This window comes from Saccoglossus kowalevskii, chromosome 2 (genome assembly GCF_978046115.1).
Source record: "Saccoglossus kowalevskii chromosome 2, keSacKowa6.1, whole genome shotgun sequence".
Classification (NCBI taxonomy): Eukaryota; Metazoa; Hemichordata; class Enteropneusta; family Harrimaniidae; genus Saccoglossus; species Saccoglossus kowalevskii.
This window is the reverse complement of record NC_140642.1, coordinates 3297837-3314256: the sequence shown is the minus strand read 5'-3', so window position 1 is coordinate 3314256 and position 16420 is coordinate 3297837. Positions and strand designations below refer to the sequence as shown.

The 16420-nt window shown below is 35.6% G+C and overlaps 1 protein-coding gene across 1 annotated transcript; it reads right to left on the bottom strand.

Annotated features, from left to right (window-relative positions):
* Positions 1–1267: 1267 nt before the first annotated feature.
* On the bottom strand, positions 1268–16368 carry LOC144352634 (uncharacterized). The gene is made up of 3 exons (XM_085507839.1): positions 16297–16368; positions 8754–8865; positions 1268–5379 (listed from the first exon to the last, which is right to left on the bottom strand). The coding sequence occupies exons 2-3, from the start codon at positions 8833–8835 to the stop codon at positions 3863–3865; spliced, it is 1599 nt and encodes a 532-aa protein (XP_085363965.1). The 5' UTR covers positions 8836–8865; positions 16297–16368; the 3' UTR covers positions 1268–3862.
* Between the last annotated feature and the right edge of the window lie 52 nt (positions 16369–16420).

Sequence of the window (16420 nt, the reverse complement as noted above, 5' to 3'; positions counted from 1 at the left end):
GAAACCTTGACTTGGAAACGTAAGGTGGAGTACAGTTTGGCACCATAAACGAAACCTTGACTTGGAAACGTAAGGTAGAGTACAGTTTGGCACCATAAAGAAACCTTGACTTGGAAACGTAAGGTAGAGTATAGTTTGGCACCATAAAGAAACCTTGACTTGGAAACGTAAGGTAGAGTACAGTTTGGCACCATAAAGAAACCTTGACTTGGAAACGTAAGGTAGAGTATAGTTTGGCACCATAAAGAAACCTTGACCTCAACTTTAGCATAGTTGTCTAATAGAAAACATATAAACATTGAAATGACAGTGACATGAAATTCAACATTTTTTGAAAAACATCATACACTTGTCTATTACAGTGCATGTATTATACATAGCCATATTTACTAAAAATAAACACTTGCATTTGGACTCATCAGAGTCTAATCCATGTCAAGAACATTCATGGCAAATTTCAATGCAATCTGACAAGCAGTTGAAAAAATCATTTTTGACCAAAAATATTCCCTAAAAAGGAGATTTGGATGGGATGAGAGGACCACCTCAGGAAGCTGTGCTATAAATAGCAAGGTGATCCAGCTTATGGTTTGGGAGAAGAAGTTGCTTGAAAAAAATAAGACTGACAAAAGACAGATGGCAACAAGTCCAGTCCAGCCAATCCATGAGCTCTGCTCAGTCATCTTCGATGACAGCGGAGCTAAAAAAAGTGCCGATTGTTTGCGTGGCGAAAAAACTTGCACATCTTTGTTTCGTAATATGCAGTGATTATGCATGCTGGTCAATTAAAAACATTTTTAATCAGCATGAAACAGAACACAGTTGAGTTTGATTGTTAACAGAAATGAGCGAGATTATTTATGTTAGAGTTGCAAATAAAGAGACTAAATTACATCTTTTTTTGGAACGGTTTTACAGGAACATGAAAAAACTGATATTGTATTAAGTAGAATTCGCATTATACATCCACTATACAGTTGAAAATTAGTACAAGATTTGAGACTGATGGCTTATGAGGGCGCTGTTTAAGGATTTCTCACAATATTCTAAATATAATTTCATACACTAGTACCGGTAATATGCACACTGAAAATTTGAAATAATTTGCATCAGTATTTCTCAAATTACATTTTCTAAATACTTCATTGGCTATGATGTCGTACTTTATCCATAGTCCTTTGCCAGTGAATCAAGATGGCGGACTGAATAATGATAAAATGTTGAATATCTCGAGAATGGAAAGCAATATAAAAAAAACATGGAAGCATTATGTTGTTTGAATTTCCACATAAGTTAGAGCAAGTAGTTTATTTCATGCTTCATAATAATCAGCTGAAGAATCCACTTAACCTTGATAACAAATCCAAAATGCATCTTTTATCATGAAATTTAATATTTATTACATATAAAGATTTAAGTACATTGTTGTACATCACATACATACTACAATACTACAATAATTGTTGTTCAATTACATGATATAACTGCTTTTCCTCACACTCAAAAAGCCTAATTTATGATCTGGAACATCATTGACATCTTACAGGGGCCGACTGTTTAGCGCCACTTTAGTTTAGAAATACTGAAACAACTGAGCTATACAGCACCCACAGTGTGCATGCATGAGTGGCCTAAAAAAACTACAATTGCAAAAAAGTACATGATTCAATAATAATCTCAAAGTTGTCGATTACAAATATTATTTCAATACAGGTGAAAAGCTGTTTTGAAATGGAGTCCTTAGTAATTATTCAGTATATAAATATTACTAAGACCCAAGAACAACTATAGAAATAATGATTATTCATGGAACAAATATTAATTTTTAATACTGCAAGACATGTTTGGGTTTAATTTGTCACTGTAACAATGACATAGTCCATGTAAAATGTAACAATATTGAAAATACAGACAGGGCTCTTTACAAGATTATGGTAATACACCTTCCTTACAAGTCTTGCAGTGCTTCCTCTAGGGAAGTTTCATATCTGACGTCACAATTACATTGACAAAAGCAATGCATATGTACTTCAAAATAATGACTGTTTTTTTGGTAAATTTAGAAGAAAAAAAATCTTGTATTGTTTTTATCAACTGATGATTTGGGATCAAAACAACATCACGGCTGTGAACGGAAAGATCATGGTACTTCCATTTATGTCACAGGAGCACTACACCACTAGAGGGCGCAACATACAGCAATGGTGTATTTAGGCATTATGTGCCCGACTTCAAAACTATTTTGAATAAAATTAGCCCAGATTGCAGATAGGTAATGGTCGACAGTTAATGAAATACCCAAATTGTATTTTTTGTATGAACAAAATTTTTCAAAGTGTATAGAGGCACACATACATAAAACAAGCAGATAGGCTGGTTGGCAATCTGCTCCTCTCAAAAAACAAAAGTTTTCAACTTTTGCCATGGTAGGACATGAACGTGAAGCTAACGTCGGTTTATAACTAAAACCAGGACCCAGAATACGAAGTTCGCAAAGAGAATTCAGTTTTCGGAAGTCAGTATTTATAGTTCATTTAAAGTTCAAAGTAGCATTGGGACTTGAACAGTGTAACAATGTCATCGCCTTTGGTCTCTCATCTGTGCATAACTTTCATTAGGTAATGAAAGAAGATATCAAAAAAACAAATAGCAACTTTGTACCCACATTCAAGCTGAGTAGTAGGAGCCATGTTTGAGGTTTTTTAATCCTAGATTTGTAGGAGATGTATTTGGCGTGACGCTATCAAAAAAAATCAGTTTTTGGGTTGTTGCCATGGCAACAGTTGGTCTGGAAGGTGTGGCCTGCCTGCCAAGTTTGAGCAAAATCGACCCAGTCAAAAAAAATCACAGAAAAATATGTGAAGACACAAAAAATCACACACACAGACACACACAAAAGTAATTTTACAGGCAATCCTAGCGGGGCAGATAGCCAACAAAATGATGTGCAACAGTATTAACCCATTATCTCAGGTTTTCATACTATAGTCAAAGTATGACGTTAATCCACTGATGACATCCAAGACAGAACATTATACAGACACACATGCATGCATGCATGCATGCACAAGAAAACATCTCAAACAGTCTCAAATTTCAGAAGAACTGACAAACAAGATTGATTAAGCTTTGATGATTTGTATAAAAATAAATGTAAATACAATAAAAATAAATGTAGATAAAATTGAAATAAATGAAATGAACACATTACCGGTACTTAAAATAAATCAAGCATAATATTCTGGAATGTGTCTAAAAAATAAATAATTCAAACTTTGTTTTTAATGGCAAGAAGAACTATGGCGTTGTTGGACTGTAACATTTTTATATCAAAGAAGCTACACCCAAAAATTTTAAGAGCATTGTATCGTTATCATATCCCTGTATGGCAAGAGCAATTGTGTAAAGTTGGACAGTACCAGTATCTTGTCAAACTATTAATTAAAGTAGCTTGGAGCAAGTCTATACAAGTGTGCTATTACAGGGAAATCATATCACTAGTAACAAAGTAATAAACGGTTCTGACTAACATTAAGTAAGTGGTCGGATTTAAAAAAGCAAATATGTAATCTGTAATACATAATGTTTGTGGGAAATGTGTCGACTATCATGGAGTCCCTCACTGGATTTATTCAACTCTCATGGATTAAATAATTGTGTGACCTATCTATTAAGGACCTTGGTAATGTGGGTAAACAAGTTGTAAATAAACCTTCCATCCTATGAAAGCAGTACACTTTTAATGCATATTTTTATGTATCTTTCTACAATTTCATTTTAAACTAAACAATTTAAAGTGTCAACCTATTGTCAACATGGATGAACTGCTTCTTTTTATATATTGCCAACCCCAAAACAGAGTTCATATTGGTGGAATATTGTTGTCAAGGTTATTTTTAGATGATGTAGACATGATTGTAAAGTCTGTATCATCCACTAATGGGGAGTATTTCACGTCAAATCCTGCAGGCGATTTAGCTGAAGGTTTGTGGCGAGGGAGGTTGCAGTATTTTTTCCCCCACACCAAAAAGATGAAGAAAACAGATATGACTACTAGAATTCCCAGTGTCATCAAAAATGCTTTAGTTGGTGAGATTGCTGAACGAGGTTTGTTGGTAAACATTAGGGTATATGGTGGAATATCAATAAGTACCATGGCCCAGAGATCATTTAACCAGCCATCTTGCTCATAGTTATCATGACCTATCCCACCAAATAAATAGACAGTATCATTATAGTACCATGCTAGTGACTCACATCTTGGTGGAGGTAGATTGCTAGGATCAGGCTTTAGTTTACTTCCGTAGACAGCCCTGGCTTCTTCACTCTTGGAACCACCAAAAAATATCCATGATCTGACTGATGTGTCAAACTTCCATAAATCTGCCAGAGGATCAGTTTGTGTGTAGATACCAACAGGAAGAGTTGCTGTGCCTTCTCCTCCAAATAACCACAAATTGTTATCCTTATCAACCCAGGTTGCACCATGCTCTCTACAACCAGGGTTATTCTTTTTGTTAATTTCACCCCTTTCCCCATAATTACCAGGCTGTTTAGTTTCAGTAAAACCAGCAAGAAATGTCCAGTTACCACTCATAGTAGAAAATTTCCACATATCAGATGAAAGACCATTAGCAAGGTGACGATAGTGTTCATAGTTTTGAATTGAATTACCTGCAAACATGTAAAGGTCTGTATCATTTACATTCCAAGTCATTGCTCCATTCCTTGGATTTAGAGATCTTACCAATTCACGACCAGAGTTTTCTATAGTTATACTTAATTTGGTCCAGGTCTTTGATTTCAGGGAGAATTTCCAGAAATCGGACAGGACTTCAAAGTTGCTGCGTAATCCACCGTACAACCATAGGGCATCTTGTGTACACCAGTAGGCAACATCTCCTCTAGCTTCAGGAACATTTTTATCACTTTGGGTGGTGGATAAACGTTCCCATTTTAGCATACTGATATCAAACAACCACAAATCTGAGTGAGTTTCATATTTATAGCCTATGCCACCGTAGAGTAAATAAAGTTCACCAGTGACACCACAGGCAGCGGCATAATGTCTAGCAACTGGAACATCTTTTTCAGAACCCCCATGATGAACTAAACTCCAAGAATTTTTGTGTATGTCAAATTTCCACAGAGTGTTAAGCAGGTAGGTTTCAGCCCCATTTGAAGGATAAAATGGCAATTCTGAATCAGCTTGGTTAATTGTCTCTGAAACATCAAACCCTTCACCTCCAAACATCCATATATTACCATTATTGTCTTGCCAATATGCAGCACCGGATCGGGATCCAGGATATTGAACACTATTTTCTTCAGTCAGGGATGTCTGATTTCTGAAGTCAGCGCCATCAATCCATGTCCAAACTAACAAAACAAAAAATTGAACTATTACATTTTCAAGGTTTATGAGATGAGGTTGTGACATGCAAAATCAAGATGTGAAGTGAATTGTGAGACCTATGCGAGAGCTGAGAAAGAACTGATTAGAGTTAATCTAGGACCTGTTTAATAGTATCCTAAACACTGGCTAATTAATGAGAGTTAGCTCCCTGTGAGACCATCATCACATATCACTGTTATGAAAGTTGCACACTATTATAAATCCTTGCATTTCCTAATCAGAACCACCTGTGAAAATAACTTGCATAAAAATTCATTCATTCCTAATACTATAAAAAATGGCCAAGTCTCGTGCCACGCCCGTGGCAGGAGACAATATGGCTACTGCCACGGGCGTGGCAGGAGACAATGTGGCTATTACCACGTCCCGGAAGTAAACGTACCGACGTTCTATGTGTAGTTTCGGTCGTCATATACAGATTTTTCACTTGTTTTACCATCGGTGTTTGAATAAAATACTTTCACAGTGGTGTCGTTGTCAGAAATAATTTCAATTCGCGCATTGACGGAAACTTTGTACGCCCTCCGGTGTTGGGAACTTGGAACACTACGTTTACCTAAAGCCAACCTCGGCGTTTATCAATCTAGTAAAAATTACGGCGTCGTTACCGTATTTTTAAAGTTTTAAATAAAATTATTATAGTACCAATAATATATTATTTCCTCTTTTTTACAGTCAGAGATGGTTAATGTTACATGTAACTGGGAATTACCAATATTCAATAATATGCAACATTTTGTACTTTGAATTATGACGACGAGGCCACCGACTGTACGAATGAAAACCCAAGTTATTTTATCTGAGTAATAAAACAGGTTTTATAATTGAAAGTGAGCTTATAACAGAGAGCATGAACACACTTGTAGCACGACGAATATCAATAGTATATTCATTGTCATTGCGACCTGTTTTTTGTTTTTTTTTAGAGAGAAAAAACCTTGCAACTTAGCATAGTAAATTTCCACAGTATTTCCACATTTACTTTTACAACTGACTGTGTGGTACCTTCACACTATTTCGCTGTTATACAAGTCGTTAATCGACGCAATTACACAATTCAATGTCCCCGCCTAAATGGGAAAATTAAATCAGTGCATGTTAAATTACAAGGCTATGTAATGATTTCTCAATACATGTTCATGCAGGCACTACCTAGTCATTTCTGAAGTAATTTGATTTACTAGTTTCCAGAGAAACCAAGTAACGTATCTCCTGAAGAAAATTATTCTAATAGTGTATTTTCGTTATATAACGACGCCGTGATTTGCGAGTTTTATTAGATTGATAAACTCCAAGGTTGGCTTCAGGTAAACGTAGTGTTCCAAGTTCCCAACACCGGAGGGCGTACAAAGGTTCCGGCAATGGCTGGTAAAAAATGCGCGAATTAAAATTATTTCTACCGTACACGACAATGAAACCATTGTAACAGTATTTTATCAAAACGCCGACGGTGATTCGCGAGTTTTATTAGATTGATAAACGCCGAGGTTGGCTTTAGGTAAACGTAGTGTTCCAAGTTCCCAACACCGGAGGGTGTACAAAGGTTCCGTCAATGGTTGGACTTCACATTTTCGTATAAAATGCGCGAATTGAAATTATTTCTGACAACGACACCACTGTGAAAGTATTTTATTCAAACACCGATGGTAAAACAAGTGAAAAATCTGTATATGACGGCCGAAACTACACATAGAACGTCGGTACGTTTACTTCCGGGACGTGGCAATAGCCACATTGTCTCCTGCCACGGGCGTGGCACGAGACACTCCGATAAAAAATATCACCAGTAAAATGTGTAACCTGACTACCACTAAAATATCTTTGATAGGGAAGGGAGGGGGGTTGACTTTTTAAATGATAGTGGTCAGAAAAGGTTTCATTAAGAAAGTGACATGCGCAAATATGAAAACCATATCACAGAACACGCATATTCGCAAAGTGAGATTTCAACATAAATTCATCCTTCTTCAACTTAAAACCATCTGTATTTTCAACCACAAAGAAACAAATCACCTATCTGGTGTTATAGAGAACAGTACTTCACACAGAAACACTACTTGTGAACACACAATGAATGTCACACACCAAGACAACAAAACACCTACCTGGTGTTTTAGAAAACAGTGCTTTACACAGAAACACTACTTGTGAACACATAATATACGTCACACACCAAGACAACAAAGCACCTACCTGGTGTTTTGGAAAACAGTACTTCACACAGAAACACTACTTGTGAACACATAATATACGTCACACACCAAGACAACAAAGCACCTACCTAGTGTTTTGGAAAACAGTGCTTCACACAGAAACACTACTTGTGAACACACAATGAATGTCACACACCAAGACAACAAAACACCTACCTGGTGTTTTAGAAAACAGTGCTTCACACAGAAACACTACTTGTGAACACACAATGTACGTCACACACCAAGACAACAAAGCACCTACCTGGTGTTTTGGAAAACAGTGCTTCACACAGAAACACTACTTGTGAACACACAATGTATGTCACACACCAAGACAACAAAGCACCTACCTGGTGTTTTAGAAAACAGTGCTTTACACAGAAACACTACTTGTGAACACATAATATACGTCACACACCAAGACAACAAAGCACCTACCTGGTGTTTTGGAAAACAGTACTTCACACAGAAACACTACTTGTGAACACATAATATACGTCACACACCAAGACAACAAAGCACCTACCTGGTGTTTTGGAAAACAGTGCTTTACACAGGAACACTACTTGTGAACACATAATGTACGTCACACACCAAGACAACAAAGCACCTACCTGGTGTTTTGGAAAACAGTGCTTCACACAGAAACACTACTTGTGAACACATAATGTACGTCACACACCAAGACAACAAAGCACCTACCTGGTGTTTTGGAAAACAGTGCTTTACACAGGAACACTACTTGTGAACACATAATGTATGTCACACACCAAGACAACAAAGCACCTACCTGGTGTTTTGGAAAACAGTGCTTCACACAGAAACACTACTTGTGAACACATAATATACGTCACACACCAAGACAACAAAGCACCTACCTGGTGTTTTGGAAAACAGTGCTTCACACAGAAACACTACTTGTGAACACATAATGTACGTCACACACCAAGACAACAAAGCACCTACCTGGTGTTTTGGAAAACAGTGCTTCACACAGAAACACTACTTGTGAACACATAATGTACGTCACACACCACGACAACAAAGCACCTATCTGGTGTTTTGGAAAACAGTGCTTTACACAGGAACACTACTTGTAAACACATAATGAACGTCACACACCAAGACAACAAAGCACCTACCTGGTGTTTTAGAAAACAGTGCTTCGCACAGGAACACTACTTGTGAACACACAACGATGAGAGTACAGATACCCGGCACCATAGTCCTAAGTCAGTCATTCAATGTTTCAATCTGCAGAAGGAAATTGGTTTAAAAATAAGATTATCATTATGTTAAATTCAATCATGCAAGTAATGGTCTTAGAACACTACCCAGACAAAACAAATAATGTGAACTATTAACATAATAATGGTATTTCATTGACAGTATGTCATCATTTTTTTGCAAATTACACTGTTAAATACAGGGATGAGAATGAGGATTTTAATTTTCAGCTGAAAGTAAAGTTCATCCAACTCAAGGCAACCTTCTCGCAATATTTTTTTCCTCTTGCATGCTCTGTTAACGCCATCACCGAGAACCGTAGTTGATCAAATCGTTACAATACAGACACTCCACCTTTCCCGGGACCTTGCACTTGCCGATGAAGTCACTCAATTTTTCAGTTGCCACTTCATCTTTCTTCCTGATTCGCACGGTCAAAGTCACTTCCTTGTCATGTCTCGCCCAACGAAATTTGTTCCTATTGTCTTTATCGCTCTCTTGCACTGCTGACTTGTTGTTTTTTGTAACCAATTTCACCTTTATCGCAGCATGAAACTTGTACATTTTTTGTAAACAACAATCCAGGGCAGTTAACAATTGAAACAATAAAATGTTGCCGTTGGTGAAAAGAAAAATGAAAGCTCTTCAGTGATCGGTCGTCACAACAAACTCAGCCAATCATGCTAATCGTTACATATTACCTGAACACTTCAAAACCACTTCGGATTTTACGATTGCACTGAAAAGAGTCACAAACATTTCGCATTAGAGACACCACGAGTTGTCTCCATTCTACCATACAGACGTTTCAGAAAATCAACCCTTGGGGCTTAGAAATCTGCAGAATTCCGCAGAAAATTCTCATCCCTGTAAATAATAATTTTTGTTAGCCCTGTTTGTTGAAAAGATGCCAAAGTTGTTGCATACCCACCAGCATCATTCAAGTCAACAATATAAATACATGTCCTGTCATTTATGAGTATTTAAGAAGTGTTCCAAATTACAAGATTTTCTACTGACTTAGTTTGCTTTTGGAACAAATGAAACTTTGACCAACTGTACAGAGAGCTCTTATAAAAAGAAGGCATTGACGTAGACAGTAGAGAGATTTGATAGTTATTTCTGATTAACTCAGAAGGGCCTAAGATGGGTGACAGGATGGGTGACAGTTCCCTTAATAAACTCACTTTGTCTAAGTAATGTCAGAAATACCTCAAGGGCTATAATAAAGAATGCAGGTGAGACAGGGTCATTCTGACTCCTCTTCTAAGAACAAAATACCCAATACTCAAACCACAGTTCATCACAACTGGTCGGATTTCGGTAAAGTGTTTTGACCTAATGTTGTAGTGATTTACTGAAATTGAATTGATTAAATTGATTAAATTGATAAAATACATGCAAGATATATTTCCACTCTAGGCTATCAAAATCAATCACTACGAGAATCCCAGGTAAATTATTATCTTTGGTGAATTGCATTATACCTTCAATTAAGGTAGAGATGCAGTTTATTTGGCTTGCTTTTTAATTGAGTAATTAGACAATGAAGATGGTATTATATATCCAACATGTTATATATTTTCTGAAAGCTTATTATACAAACTTTGTAAAACTTGTCTTTATTTTAAATATCCAGAATGCATTTTTGATTTTGGGTCAAAAATATGCTTTTTTGGACGAAAGTGTTTTAAAAAAAATTAGCTTAAAAACTTCAAGTCCATTTGTGGGTAAAATTACAGCACTGGATACCTTGGTATACTACTAATTCAAATGCGTCCACTCATCTCTCTAACGGCTTTCAAAGTCGCACAGCATGACCTCAAAGTTCACTCTTTTCTATTTTGCATAATTTATATATCCATGTTAATTGCGGACTTGTTATTTTTGTTCCACTCGCCGTAATAAACTGTCCGGACGCATTTTGAAGGGGGAACACCTTGTCAATAATGTGTGAAAATTTCGAGGCAAATGGCCAAAGCGTCTATCAGCTATTTTAATTTAAAGCCCAAGAATTCACCAAAAATAGAAGACGAGAAAAAGGCTAATTTGCATATTTGCGCGTTAAACCGGGAATTACTGCTTTGTCATACTTTCTAGACTATTGAAATTGAAAGTTAACATATAGACATAGACATTTTATGTAAAATCGTTGGACCAGAACAACTGCTCTTGAATATATAAATCAGAAACACGTCATTCATACCAGTGTTTTGATGGGGTCGGTAAAAACACGTGGCAATGCCCAGTAAATATGACGTCATCTCATGAATTATTAAACAGGGGGCGGTCCTAGGAAGGTGACCTTTTATCACGATCAAAACATCATGGCTTCTCTTCGATGTATTTTCAATAACAAATCTACGAGTATTTCAGAGCCTATGGTTTACCGTGAAGAGTACAAAGTGGGATATTAAATTATTTATCCTTGATGATTTTTATGTAGTATTGAGAACCAACTCCAGGAAGCGAACGCACAATAATGAATAATCGTGTAATCCTATAATCGAAACGCGAGGCACAGAAGTTTTGTTCATCGTTTCCAATCCCATTTTTCCCACTGCAACATATTCGTTAAAAGAAATATTTGAATTCTGTTCGTTTTTTAAGGAGGCATTTTTATATTTTTCCGATTTTGGCAACGCCTTATTCAGGGATTTTCTAAGACAGTCGCAGACAATCAGCGCACGGATGTACGTACAAAACATGCTGTTGTACTACCGGCGACGGTCGCCTGCAAGAAGAGAGCTCCAGTTCCTAACGTAAAAGTTTTAAAATTTCGACCGGTTTTAAATAATTAGTGTTGGAAATCTGACATGTTTTAAGAGTGCAAAATTAAGGTGCATTTTCGAGCGGTCAAATTTTTCTAAATAGAAATCGGCAAATGAAAAAAATAGGAGTGCTAAACAGTGTGCTTCGTTAGTTTAAAAAAAATGGAATGTCCGTCAAATTGACGTAAACTTCCCCATTTTTCATGGAAAAAGCAAAGGTCGTGGCCGAGTTGCAGGCTAAAAAACTCAAAAATCAAAACAAAATCATCAATCAGTAAGTATTATGACAAGGAAAACAAAACATCAGACGTAACGCGGAGAAGCGGTCAGCGCGTCAAAATCTCTCTATGATTTATTTTTCATTGAAATTATTTGGTTGTTTTCAATTAATTTTAGCGTACCTCTGCAATTTATTTTAGCATTGTCAGTTGTTTGCTTCATTAAATTAAACGGAGTTCGTCTGGTTGCAAACAAAGCTGTCTCGCACCACCTAGCAAAACTTGCGAATGATCGAAGTACAGGTACCCATTGGACAAAAGATACACAAAAGTTTGTATCTCCCCGACCCAGTGCAATATATCCGGTTAGAATCAAAGCTCACGTGCCCCTTATTTGAGGGACCAGATTCTGCCGTAAATTTGGGATGGGATTTAGAAAAAAAATAAAATGGGACTTTTAAGGTGTATTTTGGCGTCATTTTCTAAGTTTTACCGTAGTCATTGACGCCTATTCAAGAGTATGATATTTATTGTGACTAGCGTGAATGGGTAAGCTTCGTTTCGACAATGAGCAGTTATCACTGTAAACAATGTTAAATTATTCTTCACATGCTCAGTTTATTTTTTGAGAACAATTATTTAAAAATAAAATCTCTCAGTCAATCAGAAACTTGGATTCATGCCTTCAGGGAAAGTCATGTTTGGACGCTCACATCGATTTTGTTTTTCGTTCGGTGGGCTGATGCCTTCAGTGTAGCTTTTGCCTCTTCCGACATAGAAATCATCTGAATCTTTTTTCTACCTCTCTTTCTTTTCACACCACGCATAATGTAATGATAAAAATTAGGAAAAAACGCTGAGGAAATATAATGTTTGGTTTGCTAGCGAGCGAGAACTGATTTGAGATGAATTGCACATGCGCGTGAATTGAATGAACTATGACACATACAATCTCGATTTGCATATTGTCAATTAAAGGTCCTGTTATTTGGTTACTCATGCAAATTAGGCAATTGGACATAAACATTGCCACGTGTGAGTGTTTTTTATTTTTAACCAGAAAATAAACAGCAATTTTAACGGTGTTCCAATAAGAATTCATTGGTCAAATTTTCACAGAATGTTTTTTAGATAAAAATCTATATAAAAACAAAAAAAACTATTTTTGATTGAAATTCACAAATAAACTGCATCTCTACCTTAAGCCAATTGAGTCCCTAATGAATCTGCAATTGACAAAAGCCATTTGACATTCATGAATAATTTTCTAGATTTTCTAGATTAACCTGCTATGGTACAGATTCTCATAGAAAAACTTAATTTGCTGATTATGGACACCTTTACAGATTATGATTTTAGACAAAATGATCATCAATTCGACAAATTGAAATAAGTCACACAAAAGAACACAATTTATATCTGTGAGTATAGTAGTACTTATGTGCAAAATTTCAACTGAATCAGGTGATATATTAGCATGGATATGAACAAAACTAATATAGCCACTGGTAAGCTATTTTTGTTAGAATCCTTAAAAAGGATATGACATGCACCTTTATCTAAATATGCATGCTTATGACACAAAGTTTACATGAAATCATGCTATTCATCTCCCAGAAATGATTCTAGACAAGTCTATAAATTGTGATTTCAGGTTTTTATACAAAATAACAGTCAGTTTGACATATTTGATAGAATCACAAAATAGCAGTCAGTTTGACATATTTGATAGAATCACAAAATAACAGTCAGTTTGACATATTTGATAGAATCACAAAATAACAGTCAGTTTGACATATTTGATAGAATCACAAAATAGCAGTCAGTTTGACATATTTGATAGAATCACAAAATAACAGTCAGTTTGACATATTTGATAGAATCACAAAATAGCAGTCAGTTTGACATATTTGATAGAATCACAAAATAGCAGTCAGTTTGACATATTTGATAGAATCACAAAATAACAGTCAGTTTGACATATTTGATAGAATCACAAAATAGCAGTCAGTTTGACATATTTGATAGAATCACAAAATAACAGTCAGTTTGACATATTTGATAGAATCACAAAATAGCAGTCAGTTTGACATATTTGATAGAATCACAAAATAACAGTCAGTTTGACATATTTGATAGAATCACAAAATAGCAGTCAGTTTGACATATTTGATAGAATCACAAAATAACAGTCAGTTTGACATATTTGATAGAATCACAAAATAGCAGTCAGTTTGACATATTTGATAGAATCACAAAATAACAGTCAGTTTGACATATTTGATAGAATCACAAAATAGCAGTCAGTTTGACATATTTGATAGAATCACAAAATAACAGTTTGACATATTTGATAGAATCACAAAATAGCAGTCAGTTTGACATATTTGATAGAATCACAAAATAACAGTCAGTTTGACATATTTGATAGAATCACAAAATAGCAGTCAGTTTGACATATTTGATAGAATCACAAAATAGCAGTCAGTTTGACATATTTGATAGAATCACAAAATAACAGTCAGTTTGACATATTTGATAGAATCACAAAATAACAGTCAGTTTGACATATTTGATAGAATCACAAATAGCAGTCAGTTTGACATATTTGATAGAATCACAAAATAACAGTCAGTTTGACATATTTGATAGAATCACAAAATAACAGTCAGTTTGACATATTTGATAGAATCACAAAATAGCAGTCAGTTTGACATATTTGATAGAATCACAAATAGCAGTCAGTTTGACATATTTGATAGAATCACAAAATAACAGTCAGTTTGACATATTTGATAGAATCACAAAATAACAGTCAGTTTGACATATTTGATAGAATCACAAAATAACAGTCAGTTTGACATATTTGATAGAATCACAAAATAACAGTCAGTTTGACATATTTGATATAACACGACAGAGATTCATTGTATTATATGAAATAAACTATTTTGTTATATTTTAACACATTTTATTATTCACATTGATAGGTCATGTGATACACAGCTGGTGTCCCACAGGACTAATACAGTGTTACATGTTCATTGTCTATTAATCATAGTCATACAAATGATTAATATGTACAAGACTAGATTTGAAGAAATTTTCACTGGGGTTCTTTTCGTCATGACGTAATACAGACTTTCATTAAATTTAGTCTCTGCAGCCGAGTTATCAAATTTAATGACTCAAATTACAGTATTTTTACTATTATGTTGCTTGGTTTTATATGCCTTGCCCAAATAATACATTATTTGATTGATTGACAGATGTCAGAAGTCCAGGAAATTCACTGTATTTCATATTTAATAGTGAGATCAAATAAAATGAATGCATTGAAATTTATTGATGGTAACCATGCATTCTTATACGTGTTACATTGGCGAATGCTTGAAAGACCGCTGCTTTAGCATGAATTTTTACTTCAACACTAATTTAATTTCATCACTGCCATCAAGCAGTCTCGGTTGGTTGATCTTGACGCCTTGTGTATTTCCGATATTACTAATATAAGCTCAAAGACAACATCAAATATCAATAAACTACCAATCAAAGAAATTTACAACTATTATTGCTTGATCATATCCATTTCCAGTTTTATGTTCGTATTACTTTCCTTCCAAGTGTTAGAGCAATATTTTTTTTTTACCTAAAAAGCAATGGAATAGTTCAACTACACCATCCCATAATAAAAGGCAAGAAGCTCTATTTGATGACAACAGAGCAAATAGTGGAACAAACAAATTGGCAAATTATAGAACATTCAAAGCACAGTTTAAAATGAAAAAATATTTAGAATGATTACGTGCGTAAGAATCCTCTAATAATGAAAACAAACATGGCTGCCACCAGGGTTTGACCGGTCTCCACACAAAGAAGTTTACTGATTCTGTTCTTATGTATAATAATAAGGTTATTACAAGGATACCTCAAAGTTTGCACTCAGACAGTACGCCGTTGCATCAACCTCCAGTGCGCGTCGGTCAATACTTGAGGTATCCTCATAATAACCTCATATTATATAACCTCACATCAAAAGCATGCCTCGTCCGGTCCATGTTAGTACATCCATGTCCGGTGTTAGGTAGTCAAGTTCTCAGGAAAGTGTCTGGGGGTCTTGCAAAGCCCCTCGGTAAATACCTACTAGGCGGGTGTATGCAGGGAGCTGTAATGAGATTCTCATTACAGCTCCCTGGTGTATGCAACTATTTTGCCCCTGCTGTAAATTCGATAAATTTGGCGGGTGCACATTTCATACTAATATTTTCGTTACTTATAAAAAATATACGTGAAGTGAATTCATATTCAACTTTATTCGATTATTCAGACGATCTATTATTGTTATGATGGTAAATGACGTCAATACCGACGACGTCAATTATGTGTCAGTTACGCGCACATAGGAATAACGAGTCGTCGTGTACGCTTGTGAAGGAGAAAGCAACTATTTCTCAATAATAAAACATTACCTTTTATGTTGTCGGTTGTGCGTGGAACACCGGCTCCGATTTTGTCATCGCCATGCACACAAGAAAGCTGCCATTTTGGAAAAAAGAGTGCAGTCTGGGAATCGACCCCAGTGACCTGCAAATT